We start from the raw sequence: 19,630 nt of genomic DNA, 5'->3' as shown, positions 1-19,630 counted from the left end.
ATTTAAGGATTGTGTTTTTTTTAGTCCTGTTAGATGCATTGGACTGTAAGGAAGTACGTAAGAAGCATGAAACCTAAAAACATTAGATTTAATAAGCTTATAAATTATACGTTTTTCCATGATTTCTTTGCAGCACCACACATGAATGGGGTTTGAGTCAAATGTAAGTTTACACCGTCCAGCTTTTAACAAATATCATGCAAATATGTGACACGTACTGTATGGCTGTTCAGAGAAAGATGGTGGGAAAAGTAAGACTATTGATTTCACGCCCTTTCAAAATAATTACTGTAGAATTAAAATTACATTTTTAGAGAAATAGGGACATTTTTACAATGTTTTAATTAGTTTTAATGATGTGTGTAAATCTCAGAAGGTGTGTGTGTGTGTGTGTGTGTGTGTGTGTGTGTGTGTGTGTGTGTGTGTGTGTGTGTGTGTGTGTGTGTGTGTGTGTGTGTGTGTGTGTGTGTGTGTGTGTGTGTGTCTCACCAATGTTTTAATTAGTTTTAATTGTGTGTGTAAATCTCAGCAGGTGTGTGTGTGTGTGTGTGTGTGCGTGTGTGTGTGTGTGTGTGTGTGTGTGTGTGTGTGTGTGTGTGTGTGTGTGTGTGTGTGTGTGTGTGTGTGTGTGCGTGCGTGCGTGCGTGCGTGCGTGTGTGTGTGTGTGTGTGTGTGTGTGTCTCACCAATGTTTTCTGCCTCATCCTCCTCTGAGTCGTCTTCCTCTGAAGCTGATGTGATGTCATCTTCCTCTTCCTCTACTTCGTCTGCCTCAGTCTTCACTGCCTCCTTCTGGACGGTAAGCACCGCTGCAGAGGAAGCTGCAAGTACACAGTGTAGTATAAGTACACAGTGTAGTATAAGTACACAGACAGTGTTCAAATATGAACTTTTATATGTATTGTCATATACTGACAACATGTTGGCATATAACAGGACTGTTGGATGGATGGATGTTATGAGAAAAAGCAATAGAAATATGTAAATGCACAACAGCAATATCCTCTATTATTTTATATAAAAATTAGATTTATTAAAGGGACACTACCTATTTTATAGTATAGATATTTTTCTTGTTATATATTATGAATTATTTTAATTGAATTTAACTTAAAGGGGACCTATCATGCAAAATGCACTTTGTGATGTCTTTTATACATAAATATGTGTCCCCGGTGTGTCAGGGATTTTAAGCTTTATACCCAAATCAGCACTTTTAAAACAGGAAGTGAAACAGAGGGATATGAGACATGGCTGGAATGGATGATCTGTTTGGTATTTTGAGCAAAACACTTCATAGACATGTTTTTTATATATTTGTATATATCTGAGACCTATGCTATTGCCTAAAAATAGCATGATAGGTGACCTTTAAGTAAAATGTACTTATTTTTTGTTGACAGAAAGCATTTCCTCTTGCAGTGGAGTGCTGTAATATTTAATAGTTAATTAAAGTCATTCATAATTCTGCACTATACCTGCTAGCAAGATGTTAACATCATCTTCATCATCTTCATCATCATCATCATAATCATCATCGTCTTCGTCATCTTCACTAGCTAAAGACTCTGATGTGACTTCATCTTCATCATCATCTTCATCACCATCGTCGTCTTTTTCAGCGTCAACAAATGGTACTCCTCCTTCCTGATCCAAGGAGAACTCAAACGAGTCGATAACTTCATCATCATCATCATCTTCATCATCATCTTCATCGTCGGTGGTCTCAAAGGAGATGTCTTCACTGAGGATGGTCTCTTCATCTGTCGAAAGAGCGAACTCGTCATCATCATCTTCATCGCCTAACACTCCGCTGTCTGTGCTCTCCAGAGGAGGCCCTTCTTCCTCTTCGTCAGGGACGTCTTCATCAATGACATCATCAGGTGTGTCATCGTCAAGGTCAATTTGGAATTCTTTGGCAAGGTCAAAGTCGAGATCTTCGTCCTTGAGATCAACGTCTTCATCATCGTCTTCATCATCTGCAAAGTGATCGGAGGAGGCGACGGAGAAGTCCTCGTCTGATTGGTCTTCATCTTCATCTTCATCATCCTCTTCAGCTTTGACATCATCATTGGTGTCTTCAACAAGTTTGACATCTTCTTCATCATCATCATCATCCTCGAGCGCAGGTAAAGGAGGAAGCTCTTCCTCTTCAGGGAGTTTTAGATCATCATCATCTTCATCATCTTCATCATCCTCACTGGCAGCAGGAATAGGAGGAAGATCAAGCTCCAGGTCTTCATCATCTTCATCATCCTCACTGGCAGCAGGAATAGGAGGAAGATCAAGCTCCAGGTCTTCATCATTTTCATCATCCTCACTGGCAGCAGGAATAGGAGGAAGCTCCAGGTCTTCATCGCTGTCTTCTAAAAAGATGTCGTCGCTGTCGGTTGTCACAACACCCTCCGCTAATCTGTCATCTTCATCATCCTCTTCGTCACTGGAGAGAAGGGCCGATTCACTGTCGTCTGAGGAGTCAGTGAATGCATCGTCATCTGACTCGTCTTCATCGTTATCTTCATCAGTCAGAGCAACGTCTTCGTCGCTGTCCTCTTCGTGTTTGTCTTCATGTTCATCAAGAAGGGCGACATCTTCATCACTGTCGTCGACGGCAACAGGAGCATCAGACTCAGAGTCAGGAGTCACCGCCGACTCTTCATCCTCTGACGTGGAGATGGGTTCAGGAGAAACTTCATCATCTTCATCGTCATCATCATCATCGTCATCATCATCGTCAGCAACAGCAGCTGCAGGTTCAGAGTCTTCTTCTTCATCATCATCATCAGCAGCATCTGCCTCCTCCTTCACGTCATCATCATCATCAATCTCAGCTGCAGCTGCTTCAGGTTCAGAGTCTTCTTCTTCATCATCATCATCATCATCAGCATCTGCCTCCTCCTTCACGTCATCATCATCATCAATCTCAGCTGCAGCTGCTTCAGGTTCTGACTCTACTTCATCTTCATCATCATCAGCAGCATCAGCCTTCTCCTCTTCATCATCATCTTCCTTGCCAGCCTCTTCTCCTGCTGCCTCGTCCTTCACGTCTTCATCATCATCATCATCATCAATCTCAGCTGCAGCTGCTTCAGGTTCTGACTCTTCTTCATCGTCATCATCATCATCATCGTCAGCAGCATCAGCAGCTGCAGCTTCAGAGTCTTCTTCTTCATCATCTTCAGCAGCATCTGCCTTCTCCTCTTCATCATCATCATCATCATCTGCCTTCTCTTCTTCATCATCATCATCATCACCATCATCATCATCAATCTCAGCTGCAGCTGCTTCAGGTTCTGACTCTTCTTCCTCGTCTTCATCTTCATCCTGCTCCACCTCAGCAGCAACCTCCACCTCCTCTTCCTCCTCTGCTGCCTTCTCTACATCATCATCATCATCAGCAGCAGCTGCTTCAACTGCTTCCTCTTCCTCCTCTTCCTCCTCTTCCTCCTCTTCCTCCTCTTCTTCCTCCTCCTCTTCGTCCACAGCTTCTGCCGCTTCTGTTTCTTCATCCTCGTCTTCCTCCTCCTCAACCGCTGCTGCTGCTTCCTCCTCTTCCTCTTCTTCATCCTCAGCTTCTGCTCCTTCCTCCTCGTCCTCCTCCTCCTCTTCCTCCTCTTCCTCCTCGTCCTCCTCGTCCTCCTCCTCGTCCTCCTCCGCCTCATCCTCATAATATTTTTCATACTCCTCATCGTACTCTTCCTCATCATCCTCATAGTACTCGTCATCGTCCTCATCCTCATCATCCTCTTCCTCCTCTAGTTCTTCCTCTCCCGCCTCTTCCTCCTCCTCCTCCGCAGCAGCAGCAGCAGCCTCCACTTCCTCCTCCACTCCTTCCTCTTCCTCTTCCTGTTGCAGATCTTCATCTTCATCTTCCACCACCTCTATCACTTGCATCCCTATGACTGAAAACAGCAACATATCGTTCATCTACAAATCCATGTTTTAAATCATAAATAATCCTCAATGAAACTGAAGCTCCGTCAAAAAGACTGTACCTCCAGTGCTGTAATAACTGAGTTCATGAGATTTGAAAAGGACAATTAGCATCCGATGTATCAACAATAAAACATTCTAAAGTTACTTTATCGGTAAAACATCAATCCCAAACTCGAGGGTCTCACCTTTACTTCGGGACGGTAGAAACTCTCCTAAAACACACAGAAGGATAAATCAAAACTAGAAAATGCATTTCCTGCAGAAAATGCGTGCGAATGCTGTAAACTGTGAACATTTGTGGCTGAATTTAGCTGAAAATGCAGAAAAAGCTGAATATGTTATTAGCTGAATGGTAGCTGCTTTTAGCTACAAAAATGCAGAAAAAGCTTAATATTTAAAAGAAAAGGTTTAAAAAAAGGTATAAACAACAACATGTATAGCCTTGATGTCCTGAAATAGGCTGAAGGAGTTAAATATCAGATGTAAGTAGTAGTGAATGAATTTGTATTAAGATGAGAAAAGAAAGTAAAAAGGCTTGGGAAAGCAGCAGAATATTTGAACTGCAAACTTTTGAACTAACTTGATGGTGAATTATCTGTCGCCATGGCAACGGCATTTGATGACACCCCATAATACGCTTAGATGTGTTGATGGCTGCATCATTACCAAACCTGTGAAGTTTTGGGCCATTTCGAGCATTTTCACTGAAGTTATGAGAAAACCGTGTTTCATGGTGAGCATTGTGTTGCCATGGCAACGGCATTTGAAGAAATCCCGTAGATGTCTTCACGGCTGGACTGTTAGCACACATGTGAAGTTTGAGCACTTTTTGCACATTTTCATAGGAGTTATACATTACATTAGGAGGTTACATTACTCTCTCTCTTCTCTTGATCGCCCTCTCTCTTCTCTTGATCACCCTCTCAATCTTCTATCGCCTGCCCTCTCTCTCTTCTCTTGATCGCCCTCTCACTCTTCTATCACCCTCTCTCTCTTCTCTTGATCGCCCTCTCTCTCTTCTCTTGATCGCCCTCTCTCTCCTCTTGATCGCCCTCTCTCTCTTCTCTTGATCGCCCTCTCTCTCTCCTCTTGATCGCCCTCTTTCTCTCCTCTTGATCGCCCTCTCTCTCTCCTCTTGATCGCCCTCTCTCTCTTCTCTTGATCATTCATCATCATCGGTGTGTGTCTGTGTGAGAGAGAGAGAGAGAGAGAGAGAGAGAGAGTGTGTGTGTGTGTGTGCATGTGTGTGTGTGTGTGTGTGTGTGTGTGTGTGTGTGTGTGTGTGTGTGTGTGTGTGTGTGTGTGTGTGTGTGTGTGTGTGTGTGTGTGTGTGTGTGAATGGTTACAGCTCAAATGCATTGCAATGACTTCCATGTTAAAAAAAGACTTTAAAAAGCTGAATGTTTTAAAAAGTATAACATATTTTGAACAAGTTGAAAGTTTCCGCATCATGTGCTGAAAAGAGTGAATAGTTTGATAATTGAATGGTTTCTGTAGCTGAAATTAGGCTGAAGGAGTTAAATAAAGATATTAAATGTAAGTAGTAGTGAATGAATGTTTACAAACACCTGTGTGTGTAAACCCAGAGATGAAAGGTTACCATGGTGACGATTTATGGCGATTTACCAACTGCAGCACTGACTCCCATTAAGAATACATTGAGGATTATATCTGCCAATTTTGCCACCTGTTCAAAAACTATGGCTCCTATCAAAAAATTACCAGACCGTGAGCATCAGGGAACCCCAATGAACTGATATATGTTGTTTTTTTTGGTTTTGTGTGTAAAATGTGGAGATGGGAGCAGTTTGTCTAAAGTGTACTTCTCTCTGTTCTGAAGAAAGTTCCGGAAAGATTTAACATGGGAATCAATTGGGAGCTAGATGGACTTTTTGTCTCTTCATGCCCTCAAGAGGCATTTTGTTTAATATTTCTTCTTAATTCTTTTTTATTTTCCAACCTAGGAGAGGTTTTCCTACGTTTTTCATTAAAAAATATGTCTGAGGAGTGTAGGGTTTGGGAATTATGGCAAGTTTAAAACATTTTTTGGGGAGAATTTGAAGCACTCCTGCACTCTGTTTTGAGATCAAAGCACTCTAGACTTAACGAGCTGCTCCATCCACACTAATGTTAAAATCTGAAAAAGGCCTCTCTACCAAGCTCCAAACTAAGTTAAATATCTCAAAAAGTGTAAAAGATATCAAAAATCTGAATAAGAATTGAATAGCTGAAGGTGTTGTGATCATTTGAAAGTTGGAATGAAGTGTCTAGCTGAAAGTATGTGGAAAGAGTAGCATTTGGCGCAAGGTGTAGGAAAAGAGGATTTGAAGGCATCTCCCATTGACTTCCATGTTAAAAAAAAGAGTTTAAAAAGCTGAATATTTCAAAAAGTATAAAATATTTTTAAAAAGTTGAAGGTTTCCCATCGATTCCTGAAAAGGCTGAATAGTTTAATATTTGAATGGTTTCTGTAGCTGAAAATAAGCTGAAGTTATGGAGAGCCAAAGTATTGGTGAAATAAGGGGAAGAATAAAGATTTGAAGAACTATAGTGGAATGCTGTGGCACAGCATTCGCACTAATCAGCGACATAACGTAACAAAACTACGGGTTACGCAGCGTCCACACGGCAGCGTGCGTTGAAGCTTGCCGGCGGGCGTGTCTGCAGCTCGACCAACAACCAATCACATGAATCTCCCGCCCCAGACACACAAGCACGCGGTTTGATTGGCTAGCGCTTGTACTGGCATATGATTTGATTGGCTGACGCTTCCGTCAACGCTTGAAAAGTTGAACTTTTCTCAACTTTCCAAGCGAGCAATGGAGGCAAAGCGCCGCGACAGAACCACAATGCAGTTCGGCAAAGCGTGACGTCACCCCATTCAAAGTGAATGAGAAGCTGGAACGCACGCCGCCGTGTGGACGGGCCGTTAAACTTGATCAAGTGTGTTACTCTTTGGATGTTAATTCACATTAAACACATCATAGTTTCAGTAGGAGTTTAGTAGCTCAGTGGAAGCAGCTATAAGAGTGAGAAACAGCAAAGCTTCTTATGAGAGAAGTTATTAATAAGCAACACATACCTTTGATTATTGCTAGTGATTAACCTTACTGATACAAAGGTGAGGGACACGACTGATTACATCCATTTAGAGTTAATCCACATGTTCATTACAATAAATAATCATCAAATACCTTTTGCTTTCTTATTCTTCACCTCCACTGCCTCCTCCTCCTCCACCCACCTTGAATCTTTGAGATTATTCATACATAAATGAGATCATAGCAATCCCCATGCAACACATTTGTGTATTTCTATGTCTATGAAGGTGGAAAACTCCTCTGAACGCATCATTCTGTATCATCATAGCTTTCAGTTTAATAGATTATATTTGCCTAATGAAGTCAAGCGAGCACACATTGCAGTACATGTACTGTACAGTTCATGGATGTTTGTCTATGATTATGCATTCTCTAAGAGTATAATATAAAGAACAGTACATGTAGCACAGCAGCTAGCAAACTTGCAGCAGAACAACGATTGCAACCGGAAATGCATCAAAAATGGCATCAATACAAACCTTTTTTTCTCACTGCATATAGATTTCCTAGAAAAGAAGAGAGGGAAATTAGTAAAAGCACTTTAATGTTTATGTTTTTGCAGCTTAACTGTTTGCTTTCTCTTGTTTTCAATGACTGCACTGGAAAATATGCTGCTCCAAAAACAAGTTAAACAATAATGAAAACAAGCTGTTTTCACTTGAAATAAGTACAAAAATCTGCCAAAAGAATAAGTGAACATTAGCCTGGTAAGATTTCTTGAAATAAGAAGAGATATTTAGATAAATCACATCTTGTAATTAGCTGGAAGAACTCATTTTGAACTATATTTGACCAGAATCAGGAAATGTTGTGTTACAATATAAGCCGCAAATGCTCAAAGGTGTTCTGTGTTCTGATGTTAGTTGGTGATTTTCCAATACATATGTAAAAAAACATGTGTTTCATCTGAGATACAACTCAAAATAAGATTATTTGACTCAACAAGATGATGCATTGTCTAAAAACAAGACCCGATACCTCACTGCAGTGTTACTCCTGAAGTTATTATGTCTTATATCAGGTGTAGAGACACATTCTGACTAGATATTAGACAAAGATACTTGGCAAGATTTTTGAGTTTTTGTAGTGAGTACCTTCTTCTTCCTCAGGAGCGACCAGGTTGGCTGCAAAGCTGAAGATCATGCTGATTATATTTGTCGACTCGTCCATGGCGTCGTTCACCGCCTTTATGGGGTCTGCGCCGATCTTGCTGAGGCCTCCTGGTGGAGCACGGATACAATCATTCATCAAGGTTTGATTAGAGGGGATTTCACGGCTGTTTCTCCGTTAAACATCCAATTCCAGTGACTTTCTGAACTCTTGCTCACACATTTTCCCAAGACACACATCCCTCTGCTTTAAGGACATGTCAGAAACATTAAATCTAGAGCGATGGGTTAAACTGTGGGGGGTCTAATGCCAAAATGTGGATTCAGGTATTTATGAATAATATGGAGCACCCACCTTCCAGTTTAACCTCAGCAAACAGCCTTCTACATCACATACTGCTGTGCAAAAAGCATTTGAAGAAAGATCACATTGGCCCTCTTTCATCAAGTTATTCCTCATGTTGTAATCTGCTTTTTTACGTATTAAAATGTGGATGTTTTCTCATCACACTAAGCTTTAAACACATTACTAGAAAGCAGGAATGTTTCTTCATTTTAACAGATAGTCTCCTTAACCCTTAGATGCACGAGTGACTGGACCCTACACTCTTCCATAAGAGTGGGTCAAAAAGGACCCGTATTAGAATAATATGTGTTTTTATGCCATTTTTGTCCTTTTGGTTAAGAAAAATGACTTGTATAATATTTAGTATTATATTTTGGTTCACACTAGAAATATATATATATATTTTCTTTTTATTATTTTCACTATTTATAATTTTAGACTTTTTTTTTACATTTGGAAAAAAAAACGAAATTCCACAGAAAATGCATGCGGGTCATTGACCCACTTGTGGAAGCTTGGGGTAATGTATAAAATGTAAATTTAAAATTTGAATGGCATGATATCCAAAACATGTTTTTTGAGGAATAGCTGGAATATGAAATGATAACAATTTTTAATTACAAAGATACTCTAAGAAAACCACCTCACCGGGTCAAAAAATACCCACTTATGCATCTAAGGGTTAAGTGCTTAAAAATACCTTTCATATAATTGAATACATACATTTTAATTTGCAAGACCGATTGATGAAAGAGGACCGCTGTTTATTTTGAATCAGGGCAGATCTGAATCGGTGTACAAATTGGTGAAAAAGTAAGAAAAACTAAATATGGTTCTCCTTATTTAGACATTATTTAATGCATGTTATCTCTTTATTCAAGTCTTGTTCATTAAGGAACCTAAACTTGACTAAAACAATTATAATTTTGCATATTTTTGAGCCCTCAAAGCAACAAGATTTACAGAAAAAGCAACAGGCAAAATAACATATACAAAAAAACAAGTAAATAATGCATTTTAACAACAGAGATTTCAGATGAGGTTGAGATTTCTTTTTCAGATAGCATATCTTTCAGGACTGCTTCAATAAATCAAACTCACCTGAAGCAAATATTCAAATTTTCGCAAAATGCAACCTTTTTTAAACAACAGAAAAACATGCTTCAAATACATAAACATCCAAAATACTTGTTCAGCCAAAACTCAAGTAGTATCAGACAGAGATGCAGATAAAAAGCAGCTTGTTTAGAAGTCTGTGTAACATTGATAGCTTATATTAGCAGTCAATGTTAGATAGTTAGTAGATGTTTAGGAGAAAGCTTCTGGTCTGAGGGTTAGTAGCAGGTAAGTTGCCTTGCCTCTACGGCCTGAATCCTTTAAAACCTTCCTGACGGCAGGAGGTGGGCGACCTGCAATAAGCAAAGACATTTAGCAAGTGGAGAAGAAAACGATAAGATAAGAGAGTGAAGAAGGGGTTTTTGTGATGGCATGATGACACTAAAGATTATGTTTATCAATACTATGTCAGAAAGAACAATAAAGAAGTTGATATTTCTATAAATACCACTTGATTTCACGTCCTTGTTCTTTGTCATTTGTTTCCAGATGAAATTATGAGCAATACTTGTAGTCTAGGAAACATATATGCACTGCTATGGTTTGGTTTTACTACGTTATTCCAGGTTCATGACTTCTTGTGGTTTTACAGTGAGTTTAACGTATAAATGTTTAGAAAATGAAGGAGTTTGAACTAAAAGGTTGATGTTAGGGTTAGAAAATTGAGTTGAACACAAACAGGAAATTAATGGATGAAGTTTTGGAAGCATTGTTTGTTTTAATGTGGTGAGGAGAAGTGGAACCAATGCTTGCAACTTAGTATAAAAATACATGAAAATTAGTACATTTTATACCAGGGTAGTAAGATGTGTTGCATGAAAACGAGTTAAGAATAAATGAAGAATCATTCTTAAATGAAGAAAGAGAAACATACAAGAAATACATAACAATATACAGAATACAGTGTAATCATTTCAGCTTCACAAGGGCAACATAGCTCTTAAAAGCACTTCTAGAAAACTTCAAAAAGTTAATAATATGCAGCATTTCAACCCTTATTAACATGGCTTTATGTTATAAAACAACCTATCAGAAGACACCTTTTCTTGTTGTATACATGATATTAACTCCAGGCTAAAACCAGTGAACACACTACCCCTCTTTTATAGTTTAGCATTTACAACACAGAGGTTGATAGAAGTGTTAGACCACGTTGAAAATGCTTACACGAGTTTCATCCAAACCCTTAAAGAAAGACGAGATCATTTGTGAAATGTGCAAGAGTTTTAATGCCTGAATGGAAAGCATCATTTGTCATTTGCTCACCTGGTTGCTATGTGTATCTATATGTATATTACATTGCTTTCTCATGTCGCTGGACTTCTAAATCCAAACCAACATCCCAGGAAACGTGTAAGCCCTTAATAATCTAACTTAAGTCCTGTCCAAAGCCCTTAAAACATTATCCTTCATTCGCAATAAATTCATCTTGACACAGAAAAGTAATTCACTTAAAATCTCTAACCAACTGTCCTAAGTCAATTCAATAATGAACTAAACCATGGGTAGCATATTGATAGTGATAGCTTGTATGCTAAGTTACTTTTTTCACCAACACTGCCCAAAAAAAACGGGTTTAAATGCCACTAACTGGTCTTGTTTTAATTCACCCGAGTACTGTGAAAACCTAATCAATCTAGCAGCCATATTTTATCAAGAGCCGTTCAAATATGGCGCCAAAACATAGCCAAATGGGCCAAAAAATGTGCCACAATATGCCTTACTTGACTAGCTTAGTAAAATGTGGGATAAGAATGTATATTTATGATCTCCAACTGCGGGTTTTTCTGCAGTTTCATGCCCATTTTTCTCAGTAAACACTTACCCGAGACGGTCTTGTAGTCCGCCAGATCAAACATGATGACAAAAACACAGGACCATGTTATGAGCAGAGCCAGGACCAGGATCCAGGCGAGAGGAGAGCTGAACGTGGAGTGGAGCTCTTCGTTTAAAGTCTTCTTGGATTTTTGCCCAGGCGCCGGCCCGGGGTCCACAGTCTTACTGTCGATGACCATCGTGGTGGTGGACGACCGCGCTGAGGAGCAGAGAAACTGGGGTCACATAGAGGGCAGGAAATATGGCTTTTTATATCTAAATCCTTCAAAGGTCCCCTATCATACTGTTCTTCATCAATATATTACAGGTCTCAGATATATACAGAGCCTGTCTCTGATTGGCTGAAACACCAAACAGATCATTGCAGCATCCCATAATCCCCTCTGTTTCAGCCCTGTTTCAAAAGTGCTGATTCTCTGTCTGTTACTTTAGATGAAAATAAGGAGCCCCTCCCCACGCCCCTCTGAGAGAGATTTGGTTAAAAAGAACTCAATGGCGCTCTAGGAGGAGATTCAGGTGATAAGGTGGGGGGGGGGGTTACCTTGGTTGGTGATTGGCTAATGGTTACACAAGACAAAACATCATTATGACATCATAAAGTGGCCAAAATCTGATCAGCTCATTTTCAGACAGGTTTTTATAGAAATGGATCAGGACAAAAAGAGAAAGAATCTTTGTTCCTGAAACTTTCAGAGTCTCTTTCCACAGAGGGGACACATGTTGATGAAGAAGAGACATGAAGAAGAGGGGACACATGTTGATGAAGAAGAGACATGAAGAAGAGGGGACACATGTTGATGTAGAAGAGACATGAAGAAGAGGGGACACATGTTGATGTAGAAGAGACATGAAGAAGAGGGGACACATGTTGATGTAGAAGAGACATGAAGAAGAGGGGACACATGTTGATGTAGAAGAGACATGAAGAAGAGGGGACACATGTTGATGTAGAAGAGACATGAAGAAGAGGGGACACATGTTGATGTAGAAGAGACATGAAGAAGAGGGGACACATGTTGATGTAGAAGAGACATGAAGAAGAGGGGACACATGTTGATGTAGAAGAGACATGAAGAAGAGGGGACACATGTTGATGTAGAAGAGACATGAAGAAGAGGGGACACATGTTGATGTAGAAGAGACATGAGGAAGAGGGGACACATGTTGATGTAGAAGAGACATGAACAAGTGGATTTTACATAATAGGTGACCTTTAATATTCTACATGATTAACACACTAGTATCAATACATTTCCAAAATAATAAACAACATCATGTGTACAAGAGAGGAAGAAGTACACAGATCTTTTAGAGTTATCTGTAAATACATCAAGACCACAGTATAGTATTAACTATAGAAAAGAAAATAATACAAAAAGTTGAACCATTGAAACTATGCACTCAAATAGAAGTCTAAAAATATTAATTTGACATCAAAATTGACCTAAAACACCAAAAGGCAAACCTCGTGAGAGAATGTTACAAAAGAAAGGACTGTTTGGACCCCCTTTAGACTTGTACAACCCAACAGACATTAGTAATGTAGTGGTACGGTCCAAGTTTCACCCTGTCTCGTGTATTTACACACAATATATTAACTTATCCTGTAAGCCACTAGTGTTAGCAAGCTACCTTTTTTAGCTTACATTCAAGGACCAAGATTCATTTTAAAATCATGTTGCTGTGTCCATCGTACACATGTCCAATACTAACTGTTATTTTACCTCTGTTTTGTTCTCCACCAACTCCAATATAAGTTCATATAAAGCCCCTAATCCATATTTTAAACGGACGGTACCCAATAACTAAAAATTACATATTTTTCCTGGTCAAATATGTCAGCCTACACTAGTTGCAAATGTGTGTGTGTGTATGTGTGTGTGTGTGTGTGTGTGTGTGTGTGTGTGTGTGTGTGTGTGTGTGTGTGTGTGTGTGTGTGTGTGTGTGTCTGGTGTGTGTGTGTGTGTGTGTGTGTGTGTGTCTCTGTGTGTGTGTGTGTGTGTGTGTGTGTGTGTGTGTGTGTGTGTGTGTGTGTCTGGTGTGTGTGTTGTGTGTATGTGTGTGTGTGTGTGTGTGTGTGTGTGTGCGTGCGTGTGTGTGTGTGTGTGTGTGTGTGTGTGTGTGTGTGTGTGTGTGTGTGTGTGTGTGTGTGTGTGTGTGTGTGTGTGTGTGTGTGTGTGTGTGTGTGTGTCTGGTGTGTGTGGGAAGCTCAGGCCACCTGTTGACTTTCTTCAGCTGGCTGTTGGCAGCTACAGAGGGGTACTCCATTACTGCTGACTCAAAAAGCTTTGCAGCACTCTGAACAGACACACACACACACACACACACGCACACACACACACACACACAGACACACACACACACACACACACACACACACAGACACACGCACACACACACACACACACACACCTCTGTCTAACATCGTTACTCTGACTCCCACAGGTCGGTCCAAAATATGAATGACGGCATAAGAAAGCTCCAATTGGCTCGTGCATAATGAAAGTCATGGCTTTGACTGCCTCTACTGGTTGTGTGAGTAAATGTTGTGCTGTGTTTTATATCAAAGAGGAAGTTAGAAAGAATACCAAACAAAATACTCAAAGACATACGTAAGAAAAAAGATGGTAAAGCTATGAATTTCTTATTTTAACAACTTGCTCTGTGGCCTTAGCATCCTGATTTCTGTCTCCTCGTCTTTCCAGATCATGATACAAGTACTGACCACACTGCAATGAAATATGAAATGTAAACATTTAATGATCAGCTGCCTTTCTTAGACTTTATGAAGAACTGGTGAAGTTCTAAAGCCTACAGATTATGGTCGATTTTGACATTGTCTTTATCAAGAAGTCTACAAATTAAATGTTATAATATAATACGTTCATTTTAACACTAAACAACAGTTAGTGACTCAAACTGATTGGAGGCTTCTTAGTTCAACCATGGTACCACTGGTCTTACTGAGGTTATATTGGGAGGTGCCCAGTAAAACCACAGTCTGATGATGTCTAACTGTCAATTAATATACTAGTACACTGGAGGGTAATATCTCACATGTGACATTTCAGTCTTTGTTGTTGAGTAGAGAGGGATTTGTTTCCTCTTCCAGGTCTTTATTGATAGATTTGAACACGTACTGTTGACCTATATAGTAATCAAATCTACATATTTGTTAAATTCACGAAACGTCTTCAACTATTAGACCAAAACCACCATTTGACAAAGAATGCCAACTGGTGTAATCATACAGCAACAAACCTCTAGGAACTTAAAACATAGTTATTCCTCTGACCCTTGACCTCTCCTCAGGTGCCACCCTCAGGCCAAACAAATCCACTCATTCATGAGAAATAACATAATCACTTCCCCCCTTCACTTGTCTGCCTCTGTTGACCCCATCTTTTTAAACCCAACTCTAAATGGTGTGACCAGCCATCCATGTAAGATTCCTCCTTTTATGGCTGACCTGTGTGGACGACTTTTCTGTTGTTTCTCTCTCTGGGTATCCATGACAGCCCAAAACAGTCGTTAGGAGCTAGTTGTCGCCCGTCCAGTCAGAATAGATGGAGGTGAAGCCATAACATTTCCTAAATAAGAGCACAGAGCTGAACTGAGCACGGCAGAGACCTTTAAGATCTGGATGTTTGAGCACGTCCATGCTAATAAGTAGCATGAGTGTTGTGCATCTGCTGGAGTTTACACTGCAAACTGTACATAAAGATCATTTCAAATACAATAATGAGTGTAAAGAAAGTGTCAAACACATCCTAATCCTGCAATAAACAAGTCACAGATCCGAAGCCTATTTCTCAGATTGTTTGTATTTTTGTATACAAACAATTTGCCAGAACTGGACAAATGTACATTTTTTTATAACCATTTTTTCACACATATGTACTTGATACTTGCTTTCTGCCTCACAAACATCAACTCACTTCACCAAGTATGGACAGTTTCCACAGCGAAAGCTTTTTAAACACTCCTGAGTCCTGACTGACCTGTCATAACTCCACTAATAACTTTGAAACACGCTTGCTGCCAAAAACTACTTAAGAAACACAATATTCATAACGCTTTGACATGAATACTCTCCTACAAATGGAAATGGAATCAGCCCGTGTTTTATTTCCACAGCAAAATCCATTAATAAAACATTTGACTGTTCAGGAATGTATTGACAGCAATTCACAATTCATGAGGTAACAAATTATTATATATTTTGCAATCTCAAAATATCAGATTTAGTGATCTTGACTTAAACTTTATTACCTCAAGACACCAAATTGTTCTCATATTTATATTTTGTATAGGAACAATATTCTGAGATTCAATAATAATGTTATCTCTAACATGATAATGGGCTTCCATACTTTTACAGTCTGTCCCAGTCAGTCCTCATGGCCATGTGAGAGGGACGAGATATCCTGGAGGAAGACATGAAAGATTCAGGAGAACAAGGTAAGAAGCCCCGTTACCCCGATGTACTGTCGTGTAATAATGAGATTATTGAGAGGTTATCATGAGACGATTGGATATCCTGAGATAATCACATGTTATTGGAAAAAACCTTCAACATGAACACCATGAGAGCATTCGTTGTAAGCATTGAGGTTGCACACTCACTCTTTCCGGAGATTTTAACCAAATTTCCCGTCTCTATCAGCGACGGTAGTTTGTATAAATTGTCAAGTTGTCATATCCAATACATTGAAGACCTTACAACATGTTAAAAGGTCCGGAAAAGCTGCATTGAAAACATTGAAAAGTTGACTACAATTAAATGTATCACGTCCACAGATTACACTTAATTGTATTTTAGGTTAGTTGAAAGCAATGGAATTAAGTTGAACCTGATATTTGTATTTAAACGTAATATTATTGCTTTCAACTAACCTAATACAATTAGCTGTAATCTCTTTACGTAATACATTTTAAAGTCAACGTTTCAATGTGTTCCGTGTATTAAGTTAATTGTCAAAAACAACATTTTTTATCTTCGGAAAACACTGTGACTACATTTATTATGTCATTGCTAGTTCAAAAAGAATGACCGTCTTGTTATCTTGATTTTTTAAACTTGTTGATATGCTTTTTTTATTCAAGTCGAAGGTATGCCGAATTATACTGAGGTTGCCAAACGTAATGAACTACTAAGAAAATGGTGCTTTTCCAACTATGAAATGTTTGTTTTCTGTTAAAGAAAAGATCATTCATAAAGTCATAGGGCTGTCAATCAAGCAAAAGAAGACCTGTAATCATCATAAGTTAATAAAAACACCTCTCAACCTTATCCACCCTTACAGCACAACCCGGGCCCTGAGTTCCTCTGAGCAAGGCCTCCTGAAGGTGCCCCGAACCAGGCTAAAAACTAAGGGGGACCGTGCCGTTGAGGCGGTGGCTCCAAGGCTTTGGAATGAACTCCCCCAGACATTAAGAGCCTCTGTCTCAGTGGATATTTTTAAGGGGCAGCTAAAGACTCACCTTTTCCGACAGGCCTTTGGGGCGTCGGAGGAGGTGAGTTTGTAGCTGTTTTTCATTGGTGTTTTATCCTATGTTTTACTTGCTGTGTTGTATGCCTTTTATTCTACATGTTATAGTTGTAATTTGAATTGTGTATTGTTTACTGTATTCTGTAAGACACTTTGTACATTCGTGTTGAGAAGGGTGCTATATAAATAAAGTTTTACTTACTTACTCTCTGCGCAGCCTGTTCTTCAAAAAATGATAATACAATACAACCAAAACGACATTGTGGATAAAGTTTTGAATGAATCGATGTTGTCCTGCATGACGTTGTTTCACAAATAGTGTTATGTTTCAAATCAAAGTCTGTGTGGTAGTGGGTGGCTCAAACAAACACGACTTTCACCTAGGAGACATGGTGTTTGTGTCCAGTGTAAAACCAAAAGTCATTGTTGATTTAGAAGAAACTTGCCTATAACTCAGGATGTATCACCTCACCTAAACAGGTCAAGTTTCGGTGTGTTGTTGATTATGTTTTTCATTTAGAAAGTGAAACACCTGTTTTAAACTGCGAACACAATCTGGGAGAAAAGACGTTGCAGTGTGTGTTTTTTAATATGTGTGTGTGTCATTAAGTTTAGATACTTTAGCAGCTCCTTTCTGCTTTCAGAGCCCTCCTATTTGTCTCATTTCAGTATGAATGCACAGTAAAAACAGTATCATTTGAGATGGTTTCATGCAGTAAGTACAGTGTTGATACTGACTGATCCAGCTCTGTAGAAGTCAGCGAGGTCCTAAAGCTGCATTACAAATAGCCGATACATGATAGCACCATATTTTTAGATACTTCCAATCAGGAAATTTCCCTACACACCCGGCATCAGATCAAAACATACAGGACATTTAGATTATGGAAACTCCTTCATGTCACAAGGTGTTGGGAATACTTAACGTAGTAATACCTTACCTTCAACTGTCTCAGGCATACTTTAGCAATTCCAACAGTAAATCCTTTTGTGCAGATTAAGCTGCCATGAAAATATGTATAATAGATCCTTCGAGTCCTCGCGATATAATCCCAGTGTTTAATTCCAATCCCAGAACGTCATGTGGTGCAGAAGATATGTGAAAACCCACCGGAAACTCTACACCTCTTTCCTTAATCTCCTTACTTAAATCTGTGTTTTCTCGTCTTGATCCAGAAGTAAAAAACGTGTCATGGGTCCAAGTGATTGGTCCTGATTTCCAGGGGAAGAGGCTGAGGAGACGGACAGAGACCAATTTAAGGTGATCACTGTCTTTGCCCTTTGCCAGGGTGGGAATATGGTTGTAGATACAGCAGCTTACACCCCCCCTCTAACTGTTCTGACAGATTTAGACCAGTGGGAGTGACGGCCGATGGGAACAGAACGAATGGAGAGAGCCTTTACGGTAACTTTACCTCACCAGACAATGTTTCTGCACGTCATTACAGATCCACACTGCTTTAAACATCTATTAAACCCCAATCTATACTCTTTATTTGTCTTTATTAGTCAGAATATAAGCCTGAATGTAATGAGGTACCGTTGCATTCATGCCATGTTTCAGAGCCCCAGGCCTTGAGTTATTCTTAGACCTTCTCCCTGCCGCTGGTATTCTGCTTCGCCTTTTTAGGCCAGAGGCGTGACCTTACACCCCACCAGTCCTACACCCCCCTCCCTTTTAAATAACCCCCCCCCCCCCCCCCCCCCCCCTGCCCCCTGCAGACCTCCTCTAGTCGGGGCAGAGCTGTCATCAAGTGCAGAGAAGGAGGGAGTTACATTGGGGACAGACAACTTCTTCACTTCCCCCCCTAGAGCCTACAATTAGTATTATTGTTTGCATAAAGACAGCTGAATAATAATAAAGCTTTATTTATATAGCACTTTTCATAGAACACATGCAGCTCAAAGTGCTTTACAAGTTAAGTTAAAAATACACAACAAGAAGTTCCACTCAGATTATTTGTCAAGAACTTTACCGACCTGTCAATGCAGCAACATATAACACTTTATCAGGTTAATAGACACAAGGAGGTCCAATGTATGATAATAGATTTAAAATAAATAATGGTTTCTCTCTGACAGATAAGACACAAGACAACTGAGTCGATGCAACAATATAAAATATTTGACCCCATGAACATATAGGTACAATATAAAATACAAATAAAAAGATAATAGTTATAAAAATGCCATAATTCTAATAAAGGTTAAATGATTAAGAAATAAAAAAGACCAACGTAAAAAGAAATATTGCTATTGAAGCATGTTAGATTAATAAAATAAGATAAAATCCTTTAAGACCTATGAAATAAATAAAACAATATAAAGGTAGGTAAATAATAAAGACTAAAATAACATAATAAAAACATAATCTAAAAAAGCTAAAAAAACGAAGCCCAGCGAAACACAATAGCCAGCATGTGTAGTTCTGGGGTGGGGGGGTGGACTCGTTCGAATGTTATTTTGGATAATGTGCCGTCGCTGGTCTTCGTTCCATTTCAAAGTGCTGTTTGACGCTCGGCGTAACCCTCGGCGCACTGCCACTCAAACATCCAATCACAGAGCTTGAGGACTAATCGCGGGGTTTGTCAAGCACAGCGGAGAGAATACTTACTTCCGGGTCAACACACTCTCACTCCCTAAACGTCCAGGAGCGACGCTTGGTCAGGGTCCCGTGGCGTGCAGTTGGAATAGC

General features: G+C 39.6%; 1 protein-coding gene across 2 annotated transcripts in view; it reads right to left on the bottom strand.

The window, feature by feature from the left end:
- Nucleotides 1-18,196, bottom strand: part of trdn (triadin) — a 38,837-nt gene extending 20,641 nt beyond the window's left edge. Inside the window, exons 1-9 of one of the 2 annotated variants that reach the window (XM_034130634.1) lie at nt 18,082-18,196; nt 15,817-15,870; nt 11,433-11,642; nt 9,850-9,900; nt 8,131-8,256; nt 7,516-7,542; nt 4,121-4,147; nt 1,478-3,901; nt 686-820 (exon numbers count right to left, since the gene is read on the bottom strand). In XM_034130634.1, coding sequence (XP_033986525.1) covers nt 686-820; nt 1,478-3,901; nt 4,121-4,147; nt 7,516-7,542; nt 8,131-8,256; nt 9,850-9,900; nt 11,433-11,622 — 2,980 coding nt within the window. In that variant the 5' untranslated portion in view covers nt 11,623-11,642; nt 15,817-15,870; nt 18,082-18,196. Of the gene's footprint in view, nt 1-685; nt 821-1,477; nt 3,902-4,120; nt 4,148-7,515; nt 7,543-8,130; nt 8,257-9,849; nt 9,901-11,432; nt 11,643-15,816; nt 15,871-17,876 lie in introns of both variants that reach the window. The other variant, XM_034130633.1, reaches the window with a different exon arrangement.
- Nucleotides 18,197-19,630: the final 1,434 nt, after the last annotated feature.

This window comes from Trematomus bernacchii, unplaced genomic scaffold, assembly GCF_902827165.1.
Source record: "Trematomus bernacchii unplaced genomic scaffold, fTreBer1.1, whole genome shotgun sequence".
NCBI lineage: Eukaryota > Metazoa > Chordata > Actinopteri > Perciformes > Nototheniidae > Trematomus > Trematomus bernacchii.
This window is presented reverse-complemented; position numbering and strand designations above follow the sequence as displayed.